The sequence below is a fragment of the Alnus glutinosa genome, chromosome 6 (assembly GCF_958979055.1).
Source record: "Alnus glutinosa chromosome 6, dhAlnGlut1.1, whole genome shotgun sequence".
Lineage (NCBI taxonomy): Eukaryota > Viridiplantae > Streptophyta > Magnoliopsida > Fagales > Betulaceae > Alnus > Alnus glutinosa.
In genome coordinates this window covers 5,343,015-5,358,443 of record NC_084891.1, presented here as the reverse complement: position 1 = coordinate 5,358,443, position 15,429 = coordinate 5,343,015, and the positions used below count along the sequence as shown (strand labels likewise).

Genomic DNA, 15,429 nt, shown 5'->3' with positions numbered 1-15,429 from the left:
GGCAAGCCACTCCTCTTTTTTTTAAAAAATAGTTTTAAATACTTTTTTTAAAAAAATATATATATTATTATTTTTAATTTTTTATTAATTTTTACAAAATTTTTTCTGTTTTTTTTTTTTTTTTTTTTTTTTTTTTTTTATTGTGTCATGTGTCAACATTGAGAGTAGACACGTGACAATCTGTTAAATTTTGGACGAAAAATAGACAGAAGTACAATATTCATATTTTTCCAAAACTTAGGTACCATCTACGATGCGAATTGAAACTGAGGTACCAAAAAATAATATTTTCAAACTACAGGTACCAAAAATGTCTTTTATTTTTAAAAATAAAAAGTCGGGCCAAGTTGGGTTGGGTTGGATCGAAAGAAGTAAAAAATCTGAAAGACATCTTGACACTAACTCTAACTTGGGAAATGATATTTGTGAGACGTTTTACCGTCCCCCAGCAGGCTTTTTTAATAAAAAAAAATAATTTTTTTATGAAAAAACAACTTCTGATGTGAAATCAAAAGTTGTTTTTTCATTAAAAAATTCCTTTTTAATGAAAAGGGGCGGGCAGGAGTCAACTGTTTTGCCCCTGCCTATCATTGCTCCTCTAACTTTTGTTGAAAATTTTGAACTTAATTACAACCCAGCCTCTGACTTCCATCAAAAACCGACTCATATGGGTCGGAGCCAAGAAGATAAATGGGTCGACGGTTGGAATAGCGCAAATTTGCATCCACCTTATGAAAGGGCAATGTTGCCTTTGTTTGCTTCTAATTATATGAGTTTGATATCGTTTTTAGGACTTGTTAAGGCTGGTAATTGTTCTATTATTGGTTAATCATTTTGAGTAAGCAAAGTCAAATACCATCGGATTTCAATTCCATGAAATGGCAAAAGAATGGAACCAAACAAGGAAATGATTTTGAAGCGTATTTATATAAACAATTCTTTGTAATTAACAAGAGCGTTTGTAGTCCAACGGTTAGGATAATTGCCTTCCAAGCAATAGACCCGGGTTCGACTCCCGGCAGACGCATTTTCTTGTTTTTGGCTTTCGGCAAACACCACATATTAGAATAATATTTACATAATTCAAATTTATTATTTTCCAACTTTTTAAAACAAATAATAATTTATTATTTAGTCTTTCCCCTTCTTAATATTACCATTACAATTTTTTAAGGGCAGTAAGATTTTGTTCACTAGCTCATCTCCAATAAAAATAAAGAGTAATACTATTAAATACAATTCTCATACAATTTGTTGACGTGGCAATTAAAATCAACATTCGGATTATTACTTTTAAAAAAAAAAAATCGATTATTAATTTTTACTAACAAGTCATCTCAAATGTATAATAGTCATATAATTAAGTATACTAAATAGTATTACTAAAAAATAAAAGAATAATTTTTTAGGAACATTATTATATTTATTCAAATTTTTTCTTTTAGAACTACAATTATAACCCCTAATCTTTCATCGCTTTTGAAAAAGACTACCCAAACTTTTAAAAGTGTCAATCTATGGTATCTATCTTTCAATTTTTTTTTTAATTTCAACCATCCGTTAAAATTTTTCATTAAATCTTATCAAAATTTTCAAAATAACCCTGTGTTTATTTTATATATATATATATATATATATATATATAAAATTTCAAAAATTCGAGCATGAGTATTTTTATAAATAAAATTTAAACATAAGTATTTTTATAAATTTAATTAAATTCTGACCGACACTTAAATATTCTAACAATTTTTTTCTTTTACAGGTGGGTGCATTGGGAAGGTTGTATCAGAGATTTGGATGGGGAAAGACACTGAACTTTGGATCTACATATGTGTCTCCGAATATTGAAGTAAAAGATACCAAATCAAATCAAACCTTTAAGAAAGGCTGGCAATTTTGGAACAATGTTAATGCATCTATCTATTCATTGGTCTACCAAGAAGGCTAAGTTGTGAGGTGCCTGTCAATACACATGAAGGGGTAATGCTCGGGTGAAGCAAAACTTCCAGAATTCAATTATGCCATGGTGAAGCAAAACTTCCGGATCATCGTAGCACTGCCCCACATGAAGGCACAAAATTTAGGGCACGTTTAGTTCACTGAAATGAATTTTTTTTATTTTTTATTTTTTTGGAGTTGGAAATGACAATTTTTTAGGAATAAAGATATGTATTATTAGGAATATAAAACGTCGGAATTGAATGATCAATTTTTTTTTATTTTTTTTTTTTGGGAGGGGGGGGTTGGAGAATGCTATTTCATTCTTGGAGTCGGGGTGGAATCAACATTTGAGATTTGAAGGGCAAAACTAAAAAATAAAATAAAATTTAGAGGTAAAATTCTAAATATATTAATTTAGGAATATTTTTTTAAAAAGAAACTTGGGGCTTGGGGGAAGAGCCCCAAGCTAGCTCCGCCCCTGCTTGTAGCGTGTTTTAAATAGCTTTTTATATCAACCAGTTAAAAAAAGTAAAAGTGTTAACCCCTTAAAACACGGCACATTAGCCGATATAAAGCTAATGTAAAAATATAATGCGAATAATTGCATTAATCTTTATAAAAGTGGTCATTTCATACCTAGAAACCAATCGTGGCTTAAGTAATGGTTGCCTGGAACAAGTCCATTCATGTACATATTCACTTTCTTAAGCACATTTGAACCAAACAAACAAATAAAACCAAAGTCAAAGAAAAAAAAAAAACAAAACTTTTGTATGACAACTAGACCATATCTTGATTGTTTGATTATTTAAACAACTTTATCACGAGGAAAAAAGTTTTCCCCAACACAATATTAGTACATTCATATATAACTGTCATATAACTTGATAATGTAATAGTAAAATTCAGTCTCTGAATCGATACTTCTTAAAAAAAAAAAAAGGAAAAAAATATGCATAATCCCCTCAAACTATCACCTCATTGTCATTGTATTCCTCAAACTACCAATTGTGTCAATGTCTCCCCCTAAACTACCAAAAAATGTCAAGGTCTCCCTAATGACAAAAATATCATTCATAAAATTATTAAAATAAAATTAAAACAACAAAAATTATTAAAAAAAATATAAAACAACAAAAATTTATTCCAAAAAAAAAAAAATTAAAAACTGTTTTTTCTTTTTCTTTTTTCGTTTGTTTATTTTTAAAAAAAATTAATTAATTTTTAGTTTTTTTTTTTAAAAAAAAAAAATTGTTCTTTTTCATTTTATAATTTAATAAAAAAACTGGTTTTTTTTTTCTTTTTCGTTTTTTTTTTTTAAAAAAATATTTTTATAATTTTCAGTTATTTTTTGGATGGCTTTTTTTTAAAAAAAAAATGGTTCTTTTTTTTTAAATTTTTTTTCGTTTTATATTTAATTTGTTTTTTAAAAAATAATTTTTTTAGTTTTTTTATTATTATTTTTTTGTTTTAGTTTTTTATTTTTTTGAATTTATAATGACATTTTTGTCTTATTCAAAAAAAATTAGGGTCAATTTTATCTTTTTGTTGGTCTTAATGGGGATATTGACATTTTTTAGCAGTTTGAGGGAGGACATTGACACAATTGATAATTTCAGGAGTACATTGACAATTGAATGGTAATTTGAGGGGATATGTATACTTTTTTTTAAAAAAAATGCTAATCTAAGTACTAATTTTTACTACCACATTATCCAATTATATAACAGTTGTACTAAATAAAATTACTCGTAATAAAAAAAAAAAAAAAAAGGGAATTCTTTTCCTTTTCAAAACCAGAAGAGTAACAGGTAGTCCACTTTCATTGCTTTCAGGGCTTGGTGTCATTGTGTACAACATGCTTATATCATGAAAACAACAGATTCAACATTGATAATAATGTTTTACTTATTTTATTGCTCAAAATATGATTAAAACTGACCAAAATTGTCTTCACTTGTGCTCAAGGACTCACGAGTCACCATAGACTGACAAGGTGGTATCTATTTATTTAGTAATATTCATTAGAAAAACACAACATGTTGGCAATCATATAATTTGTAAATTATGTTTATTTGAGCTGCCTCATAGTTTTCAGAGACTACCTCAGCATTAGCAAACAAGTAGGTATACTCTTTATATTGTTGGCCATTATCCCAATTAAGTTTGGTAAAACAGGTTACCGTGTCGGGTTTGGGTCAATCCAGTTGACCTCGCCAACCCATTTAGGCTAATTCAAACCCGACAATATTAGCTAAATGGGTTGGGACACAAAACTCGAATACGACACGTTTATAAGGGTCATAAACGGGTTGACGCGCCATAAACGGGTCAACCTGTTTATGACCCGAACTCGTTTAGCCTAAACCCAAATCCTATAACTTCGCATTGGATTTGCGAGTCGTGTTAAAAATTGACAACCCTAATCCTAATGCTTGAATGAAGAACAACTCTGGTGTTCAAGGTTTATCCATGTGTTAACATAATATAGTTCTCGTGTTGTATTCATGGGTTTTTCCTTATTATCTGAATTTTTTTAAGGGAAAAAAAAATTGCTACATTATTTTAAAATGGTAATTCAATAAAGAGGCACACGTAAGTACTATAGTTTGCACCAAATTCATATTATTATGGGGGTATATTACAACCCCTTGCACATCAAGCATAGTTTTTATTCACTCCCATCAAAATGGTAGGAGAGAATTGCAAAATAAGTTCATCTTCACACAGCTTAACCGCCTCATCCTCCGGAAGTGTAACCATAACCACCCTCCCGAACAGACCCTCACCGGCCGGAGCCGGAAAAATAAAAACCTGCCCTATTCCAAACACCGGCTCAACATAATAAGAAACGCGAACCGGTTCAAATTCCTCAACAAATTTGATGGAATATGGGTCCACTGCCTCCAAGCTTGAACAAATTAGATCATTATTCATCAGTGGAGGTGATTGACTATCATTGTGTTGAAGCCACTCGATCAAATCCATCACTCCCTCAACGTCCATTTTTGCCACAACTTCTCCTACAGCAATAGCAGCTTGTGATAATTCATGTTCCTTCAAACCCTCTGAATCGACCTTATTGTAAACCATGCAGCTCCCAAAGAACCCTCTATCCAAGCCCAAAGCTTTTCTTGTGTCCATACAAATGGACATGTTTACAAGCCCATTTCTCAGGCCTTTCACTTTGCTGACACAGACCCAGAAAAGCCCAGCTAGGGCCTCGAAGGGTGATGGGCTGGGTCCAGAAGATTTTTGGGCCAGGCCCATGCAGGCCTTGACCATGTGGTGGGAAAATGCTAGGGCTACAGTTGTGTGCTTTGCTTGTGCGAATGCAGTGGAATTATGGATTAAGACTTTGTAATGGTTGATTAAGGAAGTGTAGGGCTTGTGGTTGGGAATTTTGTTGCCGGGCCTACGTGGAGGCAATGGGTGGAAGTGGGGAGGAGCACGCATTTTATGGGCCAAGGTTGTGTCGGCCCACGCCTTGATGAACATGGTAGCGCAAGTGGGATCCGCTTGCAAATGAGTGCAGCTCAGGCCGATTGCAAGCCCACCTCCTTCAAATTCAGTTATCTGAAAAGATAGAATTTGCATTTGTCCGAGCATGTGATTTTCAAGTGCTTTTTTTTTATAGAATATATATGAGAAACATATGCTCTAAGAATAAATATCAGTCTAATAGATTAAATTTATATTATTTTTCCAACCTAATTAGGAAAAAAAAATACTTTATTAATATGGAATTAGCAATCCATCATATAGAGATGTCGATATTATTTATTATAAGAGTAATGTTATACACCACACATTTATCTCACTATATTAATGGGACAAGTAGCTATTGAATTTTTAGTTTTAGATTAATGCTATATATGATGTCACTATCCTACTATACTGACGTTGCAATTGTCAATCCACCGTTGAATTGTTTTTTTCTTTTAACAATGGCTACTACACTATGCCAAGTAAGCATAGTAAAAAAATAGTGCCATAAATGTTGCATTTCTCTTTATTAATAGATAATAAAACCCAAATAAAAATTCAAACAAAACATCCTTACTTTTATCTATAAATTCACACAATCGAATTTTAAATTTTTTGCAATCTCACCCTTCCCGTTAAAGTTTGGGGTTAAATCCGACAGTCAAGGGTAAAATGACCTTTATACCCATGTAAACTTTATAAAATTACAAAATTTCCTTAAATTACAATTAGTTTAAAAAAAAAAAAAAAAAAAAAAAAACTGAAAGTATTTGGAAAATTTCTTACCCTACCCTTAAGATTCATAAAAAAATTCTAACGAATGGGTGAGATTGTAAATTTGTTTACATTCAAAACATTAAATTGAGAGTTTTTTAACTTTGAGGGAGAGATTGTAAAAGTGATTGAAGTTCATTGAGATTAAGTGAAGTTTTCCCAAAGAATAAATGACTACCTGAGCATAAAATGTAGACCAAAAGTATGGCTTGTAGAGCATGTCCTCCCAATGCACAAGCTTAAGCTCCTTCTCCCTATCAACGCTCTGTAGCCAATCCTCCACGCTCCCCTTGGCTCTTGCTTCCACCATTCTCACTCCGGCGTCGTTACACTTTATCATCCAATGCCCATTGTCGTTTTTTATTAGCCGTCCAGTCGCTATTGGGAAATGCGTAAGCATTTCCGACAAAGACTCTCTAAGCCTTTTGGTCATCTCACCGGCCTCTCCCTCTCCCCTTCCCCATCGGTAGTAATACACCATCCTAACATGATTTTTCTCCATTTGGTGGCCAAGGACCGACAGGGAACAGTGTTTCCCCGGTTGGACCGGTTTGGTGCTAACCACAGTTCGCTTGCAAATATACGTGACCTCCGCCATTGAAGTAACTCCGGTGGTGGTGGGGGGGGGGGGGGGGGGGGGGGGGGGGGGGGTTAGTTTTGGTTTCTTTATGAGTGAAATTTTATAGGCAGAGGTGTGAGGCTAAAGGGTCCATTTCACTTGTATGGGTACCAGAAACAACCACCCTCGTAACAGTTTTTGAGGAAAACGAGGTTGTCATGAGCTGTGAAGCTGTTGTTGGGTTCTCTTTTACGTTTCTTCATAGAAAACTTACCAAAATGCCTTATTCTCAGGCCTCGACTAATGTTGTGAGAAACAGAGTACTAGAAACAAAATAAATAAATAAATAAAAAATAGCTTCACTTCTAGAAGGGAAAAGAATATGGGAAGTTGATTTCAGTCTTTTCCAAGAAAAGTTCAGCTCAAGATTGAAATAAGGGGCAATATATCTGAACACCAATTCTTAATATCCGTATTAACAATGGCTTGAAAGAACAAGACACAAGAGTCTGTTTACCATACATAAGACATCGCACTCTGTTTATCCGGGTTGTCATGCTCCAATGAGAAGAGAAATTACTAGGCTCTTGCAGGCCATGAGGCTTGAGCTGACATAATTATTCCCACTATCACTCCGAACAAACCAAGGGCACTACCAAAGATTTCAATCACAAGAATCTTCACAAAAAGAGAGGAGTTTTGAGCATCAGACAATGCGCAACTGCTTCCAATGATTCCCACACACAAGCTGTGGCCAAATGAAGAATCACAAGAAATGTAAGAGAAAGGAAAAAAAAAATATTCTGAATATTAATTAGGAGAATTCATTGGAAGATGTAAAAGAGAGGATACGAACCCGCAGAAAAGGTTTGCAAAGCCCACAATAATCCCAGATGCAAAGATAGCATATCCTGCTCTGAGAGACTCGGGTTCATAAATCTGTGATTTTGGAACACTCTCTAACTTTGTTTGTAGAATAATTGCAACAATAACGCCATAAATAGCAACAGCTTCACAAAAGATAACACTGAAATAACAAAAGATTGGAGCAATCAGCACATAATCATCACAGGGTTTTACCCCAACATAACAAGTAGCAGTGCTTTAGAAGTTTAGCTAGAAAGAGTGCTTTGCCAGTCCACTGAACATATCGAAGAAAAAAAATAAATCAACTCAATTCAAGGTATCATCTTCGGTAATAAAGCAATTCCCACATCTACATAATTTGCATCCATATGGAACACGTGCTGGTATCTCAACTTTACAGCTAGAACTCCATGGGGAAAGATTGGACCATATATGATAGTTCATAATGGCAGTAAAATACCCAGTTTATAAAAGTTTAAATGCCGGGGGGGTTGAGTCATTTCGTCCATAAAAGAAACAAGCATTGCATGTACAGAACACATTTAGGGTGTTTATCTACTCCAAGTAATAATGAGCCAGAAAAGTCTATACAATAGCATGTGCATTACTTAGGCACGAAGACAAAGGAATAACTGTCTACTGTCTACTCTCTCTCTCTCTCACACACACACACACACTCATACGAGCATGCAGACATAAACAATCAAGGTTCATTCTTACTTTGTCATGGCAGTTGTCCGATTGGACTTTATAGGAATTAATAAAAGTAAGAGTAACGCTACTCTTCACATCCATGTCACACCAGCTGACATGACGTATGTCAAGTGGCTTTCCAACAAGTCACTTAAAAAAAAAATGTAAGTAAGAGTAATGCTAGCAGTACAAAGTTTTGTGCCATGGGTAGATGGTGGCCAATTAGGCAACCAAAGAACTATGCAAAATGCATAGTAGGAGAGAAGATAGAGCCCTGGATATAGTTGATTCATCAATAAATGAGTCATATGTTTCCCATGAAGTCTTGAGATGCATTCAAGTTTAGCTCCTATGTGTGCAAGAAGATGCAATGGATCAACCAACTATGTCGGCAGTTCTTCTCATGCTGATTAGTGAAGCAACTACTCTTCCTTCTCCTAGACAGCCTGCTTTCATTTTCAGAAGACCTTCCAATGATTTGGACTCCATAGTAGGTGGAGGACCTTATTCTATAAATGAGGTGACAATAACTCATTTTGAATCTCGCTGAAGGTGAATATTCTGGTATTTTACTGTTTTCCGTTGCATAGAAAAATGTAAATTCTTCTTCTTTTTCAGTTATTGCTACTGTTAATACTGTTACTAATAGTCTGCTCTGGATGAATGTATGAGCTATTAAATATTTCCAGGTAGGCCCAGGCACCCTGACTTGGTCGCATATCAAAAGATTCAGAAATTGAGGCTCCTGCTACCTCTCTAGTTAATACATTCAATTCATTCAACAAAATAGTTCAGCTCCTCTGTGTTAAGTGTGCATTATATTATCTCATTTTATTTGAAACACATGAAATAAAAAAGTTAAACTTTCCCGGTTTCACATCAAAACAAGAAGCTTAGTTTTGGTCAGGTCGCTCATATTTTGTTGCCTTACATTGATAACCATTGATCAATGGCCATCCCCTGTATTTGAAAACAAACACGTACAAGTTATTGTCAACTGATCAAAGGCATCAATCATCATCATAAATGGACCCCAAGCATGTGAAGCTTTTGTTGACCAGCTGTGCTTAGTGAAATACATTGTAAGATATTAACTAGAGAGGTAGCAGCTGTGTATTTCTAATTACAAGATCCTTGTCAAATTAATATGGGTTATTTTCTTAATATTTTGGTTAATGTATTTTTTAGATTGGTAGATCTCAAAAAGTTACTTTAGAAAAAAATAAAAAATAAAAATCATTTCAAACAATGTAGTTAAGCATAAAACTATATATATATTACTTCAAAAAAATTGATGCATTATACTACTTTTTTTTTTCCTCTGGTGAATCTCTATTTTATATATTTTTACTATCTCGAAAAATTATATGAAATGAAAAGGAGCACAAAAGGACAAGATAAAATGCTGAATTAGTAAATTTAATCAGCTCTATTAGAAAGAATGGAACTGATTCAAAAAAAAAAAATTGATCATAACCACAAAAACGTGTTAGAACTTATCATTTTGAAGTAATTAGTAAAAACAAGAGAGAAAACAAAAAGGATTAACCTGTTCCTACCAGTTATTATGTTGTGGTCGAATCTTGGTCTTGCTCTTCATAGGTTCATTTAGTAGGCAAAAGACGGTTTAGCTTCCCAATAGTAGGCAAAGATGGTTTAGCTTCCCGATTTACTGTGAATGTATCCAACATCTCAAATACTTATCTTGGAATTCTAGTGTTGCTAGAAACAAAGAGGCAGAGCTCCTTACTAGCAAATCCTACATATTTCCAAATCCAGAATAAAAAATACCATGCAATACAGATAATGATGGGCACAAGCCATAATGCACCACACGTATTCTGTACAAACTCTCTCTCTCTCTCTCTCGCACGAGCATGCAGACATAAAAAATCAAGGTTCATTCTTACTTTGTGATGACTGTTGTCTGATTTGGCTCCACCTATATAGGAATTAATACAAGTAAATGGACATTGTTTTCTACCATACTTTGAGAGACTGCTAGAGACCCCTTCTAAGGTAAAACAAAAGGATAAAAGTTTTTTTTGTCTAAATAAAATAAATAAATAAAAAGATAAAAGTATTAGTACTCTAAGCTACTTTGTAATAATTTTAGGTTTGATGTCGAACCAATCCCTTTTCTTTTTCTTCTTGTAACATTTACAAGGATTGCAAAGAGAATTTTTACTAAAACTAGACGTATAAAGATTATCTTCAAGGACACTCAACCTCCTAGGCTTAAAGATTTTTACACATGGTAAACCCTAGAGAAAAACCAAGATAATAAGCACACACCCCTCAAGCCACCCATGGATAAGAGAAATATAACATCATTATCGACATAATCTTTCCAAAATCTTCTTAATGTCTCTTCTATATCGCCTTCGATTTCGATTTCTTAGTTAATCCTACTATGAGAATTGCGGGATTTGGGAATGTGAATTCACAAAATAAGGAGTTTTGTGAAACATATAAATACCTCCTCAAGAACAACAACATATGACATCCCTAAGCGCAACAAAGAAACACTAATTGGGGCACCTACTGTTATCGAAAACTTATTTGCCACAAATGAATTGTCTGCCACCAACCCACTAAATATTAAGTCAATGAGCAAATTCATACTCCATAAAACATACAGATGTAATACATACTTACGGACAGATTTTGATTCTAGCATGTGATCAGAACATTGGGCTTATTGTATCTCTATTAGCAAATCACAAACTGAAAGCAGAGGAACTTACAATAATAAATAGAAATTATACAAATAACTGTTAGGGAGATTAACTTCTTGGGGAGTATTTCCAGTGAGATTATAACATAACATATGGGAATATCACTCGACTCAAAAACTTAGAATAATCGGATTGGATCTAATTGTGGTATATTAACCACTCATTATTCGCTTGCTGGTGGACGGGTGGTCGCTCCCAGAGTGCTGTCGTGTGGAAGATGGTCCCTTGTTGCCTTATGTGGTGCTTATGGAGGGAACGCAATAATAGGCAGTTTGAGGACAAAGAAAGAACCATTGAGGATCTCATCTCCTTTTTCTTTCATTCTTTGTACTCTTGGTCGGCTGCGTTCCTCGCACCTTTAACGTTTAGTTTTAATGATTTTCTTGTATTGTTTTCTACTTCCTCTTAGATGCCTTTCTTGTATACTTCATGTGTACTTGATTGCGCTTTTTAATGATATTTCTTACTTATCAAAAAAAAAAAAAAAAAACCACTCACACTTATGATATCTTTTTAATATCGGATTTAATTCTTTTTCGCTCAGCACGTGTATATTCAAAACTAATAATAAACGAGTGAAAGTTTTCTTATCAATTCCAAATCAAATTTAACCAAAAACCAAAACTAAAAATGAGCATCTAGTAGATACTTAACACTTCATGAAGTTGAACATCAAAAGTAAATGCCCACATTTCTACGAAAATAACTGTATCAATCCAAAATCGATCAAAAGATACACAAGTAAAAACTCAAACATTCAAGAAAACATAATCATTTCGAAAATTCCAAAAATTAAAAATTAAAAGAGAAAAGACAGGGTTTTGTTACCTAATTAGATTCTTGGAAGTAATACGAGGAGCTTTAACTGCAGCACCGATCAAACTGCTTCCGGTAATGTAAATGCCCCTAACAAGTCCACGGATTTACAGATAAGCTTTCATAGATCGGTAATTTAAAAAAGTAAAAATAGAAGATGACAGGTACCAGGCGGCGCCGAGGACGGAGACGCCTATGGAGACGGCGATGCCGATGGCGGAGAAGGTGTAGGGCGAGATCCGGACTAGCGCGCGGGCCCACGAGCTCGCTGCTCCGGCTACTACTGCTGAGCCTGACATGGTTCAATCTGGTGCGATTGCTCTCAGATTAGGAGGCTTTCGTTCTGATAGATAGACGTTGCAATGCCAAAAAGACGAGATGGATGCCGCACGTACTAATGTTTTCACGCGCGTGTAAGATAATTTTTCGCTTTTTTTTTTTTTTTTTTGTTTTTTTGGGCCTTTTCAGCTTATACTTTCGACTATTCGGTATTTTCTTAAGAAGCGTGATACGACGCCGTGCGAGAGAGAGAGAGAGAGAGGAATTTGTTGAAGAATGTCCGGGACATTCTGAAACCTAACCATTGATTTTGTGATGGATTACTATTAAAATTTAATATAATGGTGAATTTAAAAATAACGTCAACTTTAAAAGGATATAAAGAAGACAAAAATAAATAAATAAATAAATAAAAATTGTTCTTAACATTACTCTTGGAGATTTGCATCAACGTTGCGTGTTGGCGTCGATTTTCTATTTGTTGCATACTAATCTTTTATTCCACTTAATCAATGAGACTAATAGACACAGTTACATTAACCTTAGGATCACTCTTTCTTTAAAAATAAATGACTGATAAACATTATCACATCAATCAAGTAAAATGAAAGTGATATGTGAATTGAGTATTTAAAATTACTATTTGTTTTCTCGATTTGTCATGTGGTATTGTACCAAAAAACCCATAATGATAGCACGTCACTAGCTGTGGCTTTAGTTGGAGAGTCGACCAGTGTTTGATGACCTTCTATATGGAATATGATCCTCTCAATTTCAAATTAAATGAATCTCAAGTTAGTGAATCTAACTGTATATATAAAGTCAATATTAGCACATCTTTTAAAAAATTTAAATAATGTGAAATTATGCAAAATGTTAAATGCGTCAACTTTAAATTCTAACCATAAAATAGATAAAAATAAAATAAAAATGATCATTTTCCCTCCTATGTAGGTTTGTTTGTTTTTATTGCCAAGAAAAAAAAAATAGTTTCTTTTTATATATATTTTGGATTCTAGATACGTTTATCAAGTTATTGAAGATTCAATGGCGCTACCGTTGCCAACCCAAAAATAAATAAATAAATAAAATATTGATTAGTTTTCAACAATTTGGTCTCAAAATCCGATTTCACATAACATTTTGCAAAATTGAAATCCATTCTATAGGTTGTTTTTCCAATCAATTCTTATGCTTTGTTTGTTTCGGCGTAAACTGTTTTTTGGAAAATATTTTCAACATTTTTTGTTGTTTGGTAGGGGCGAAACTAATGTTCAATGGAAATCATTTTCAGTTTGACCGTAAAAGCCTCTTTAATTTTTGAAAAACGATTTACAGTTTTTAAAACCGTAAATCGTTTTCTAAATTTAAACTCCTCATTCTTGCACGCACGTTTATGAGAATCCACCACCATCGAGCACTAAAGTTTGTTGGTAACCTGATTACGGCTAGTTTGGCCGGAATCTAAAAATTTAAGCCAAAATTCGACGGCGGCGGCCAGACGTTGCCGGATTCGGGCAACCGTTGCCAGATTCCGTTTTACGCCATTGATGATTTTTTAGTACGAGCCAAACGCCGAAAAATATTTTTAGGAAAATCAAATTTTCTAAAAAATGATTTTGTCGAAAATATTTTACGACAAAAACATTTTATGTCGAAACAAATAAAGCATTAATTAAATCCAAAATTTCTTTCTTTTTTGGAAAAACCCAGAGGAAGTCAGCCGATCTCTCTTTAATCTTTGAAAGTACAAAATCAATGTATGACTACACCAATTTGCAATAAGATCTATGTGATATATCATGGGCAAACATGCTTTATTTTTTTAACAGAAACCATTAAATTCTACCTTAGCACTACTCAGATTATAACACATGTCACCTATAATACTAATAAAAAAAATTATAAATATATAGATATCTAAATATAGAATTGCAAAAGTGCCTCGGTACCGTGCACGCTACCTTTATTGCTAGGAGGTGGCCGCCCCACCTTGTGAGAGTCGAGAGCCCCTCTGCCCATATATTTTTTTCTAAATATATATATATAATAAAATAAAATAAAAAATTAAGAAATTAAATTGCGATTTTAAAACCTTAGGAATAAATTAAAATCGTGCAAAAACTTGAGAAGTTATGATGAAATTTCTCATTTTTTTTTTTCCTTTGGAGAAAAGGCAGTAATTTGGCCACGTCAATGGAATGCAAACACCTAGGGCACAATAGGGTCACACATTCGATAGGAGAAGTGCACGTAGTCGGACAAAAGGAGGAAACTTCGTTTGCAAGTACTACCTGTACCACATTGTCCCAAGATATGCTTTGAATGGTTGCAATTTGTCTGATCACTAAGAACTATTTAATGGGAAGGGATATGTGGGATTAAAGGTTATTCTATCATCTAGAAGGAAAAATAAAAAGAAAATGAAAATTCAACTGCTCTTGAAATTCAGCTTGTATTCCTAAGGGTGAAAAGGCGGACGGTTAATAACTGGTTACTAACCGTTAACCGCTTAAGACAGGCGGTTAACGGTTTTATGGGTAGGCGTTAGCAGTTACAATGATTGTTTTAATATATATATATCATATGAAGTTTTAATATGCATCATACATCCGGTCAAAAAAAAACACACAACAAAAAGCCCAAAAAAACATTTAAAATAAGCCCAAAAAAAAGAGGTTAAATGAATGCCCAATACCCAAAAATATCCAAATTTAAAAACGATTATTTGGTGCGATTATAATTTTAAATAGCTACTAATTGACGATTATTTCATAACCGCTAACCACCTTAGGTGCGGTTATAAAAATAGAATAACCGCATTTTCACCCCTAAGATTCATCTAATTCTCATGAAACCAATGTGCAAGAGATATTTAACAGTCATAGTCTTATACTCATTTTGTACACGACATGCAAACCTGACACAAACTCAATACAAAATTAACAGATTAGGATTGAAAGGTCTAACCTATTTAATTAAACAGGTAGGATTAAGTTTGATCTATTTAGTCTTATACCCATATCTCAAGACGATCCGAACCTAACATGCAAAGACGAATTATCACCCCAAATAAAAACCCATTGATGTACTATAACCCGAATACTTAGAAAAGAATCTTGTAACAGCTTACTACGAAATCATGAGGCATAACTAACACGCCATGAAAAAAAGGGACCCTGGTTATTCCACCAGTTGATGAAGTACCCTAACATATTAGGGACCTATGTCTTCTTTTATCTTTCCCCTAGGCATATTAGTGACCTGGGTCAT

The 15,429-nt window shown here is 33.7% G+C and overlaps 2 protein-coding genes and 1 non-coding gene across 3 annotated transcripts; 1 reads left to right on the top strand and 2 right to left on the bottom strand.

Moving 5' to 3' along the window:
• Window positions 1-955: 955 nt before the first annotated feature.
• On the top strand, window positions 956-1,027 carry TRNAG-UCC (transfer RNA glycine (anticodon UCC)). Its single transcript has one exon. It is a non-coding gene; the product is annotated as a tRNA-Gly (tRNA).
• A 3,536-nt stretch (window positions 1,028-4,563) lies between these two features.
• Window positions 4,564-6,822, bottom strand: LOC133872026 (protein ECERIFERUM 26-like). Its single transcript, XM_062309530.1, has 2 exons — window positions 6,383-6,822; window positions 4,564-5,520 (listed from the first exon to the last, which is right to left on the bottom strand). The coding sequence occupies exons 1-2, from the start codon at window positions 6,800-6,802 to the stop codon at window positions 4,603-4,605; spliced, it is 1,338 nt and encodes a 445-aa protein (XP_062165514.1). The 5' UTR covers window positions 6,803-6,822; the 3' UTR covers window positions 4,564-4,602.
• A 335-nt stretch (window positions 6,823-7,157) lies between these two features.
• LOC133872025 (V-type proton ATPase subunit c''2) lies at window positions 7,158-12,257 on the bottom strand. The gene is made up of 4 exons (XM_062309529.1): window positions 12,046-12,257; window positions 11,890-11,967; window positions 7,620-7,790; window positions 7,158-7,511 (listed from the first exon to the last, which is right to left on the bottom strand). Exons 1-4 carry the CDS (start codon window positions 12,174-12,176, stop codon window positions 7,343-7,345), a joined length of 549 nt encoding a protein of 182 aa, XP_062165513.1. The 5' UTR covers window positions 12,177-12,257; the 3' UTR covers window positions 7,158-7,342.
• Between the last annotated feature and the right edge of the window lie 3,172 nt (window positions 12,258-15,429).

Excerpts from the sequence above, each read along its gene's own strand:
- LOC133872026 (XM_062309530.1), bottom strand. The coding sequence starts at position 6,802 with ATGGCGGAGGTCACGTATATTTGCAAGCGAACTGTGGTTAGCACCAAA. Across the intron at positions 5,521-6,382 it reads GGTCTACATTTTATGCTCAG|ATAACTGAATTTGAAGGAGG; the intron begins GTAGTCATTTAT and ends CTATCTTTTCAG.
- LOC133872025 (XM_062309529.1), bottom strand. The coding sequence starts at position 12,176 with ATGTCAGGCTCAGCAGTAGTAGCCGGAGCAGCGAGCTCGTGGGCCCGC. Across the intron at positions 7,791-11,889 it reads ACTTCCAAGAATCTAATTAG|TGTTATCTTTTGTGAAGCTG; the intron begins GTAACAAAACCC and ends TTGTTATTTCAG. Across the intron at positions 7,512-7,619 it reads TTTGCAAACCTTTTCTGCGG|CTTGTGTGTGGGAATCATTG; the intron begins GTTCGTATCCTC and ends ATTTGGCCACAG.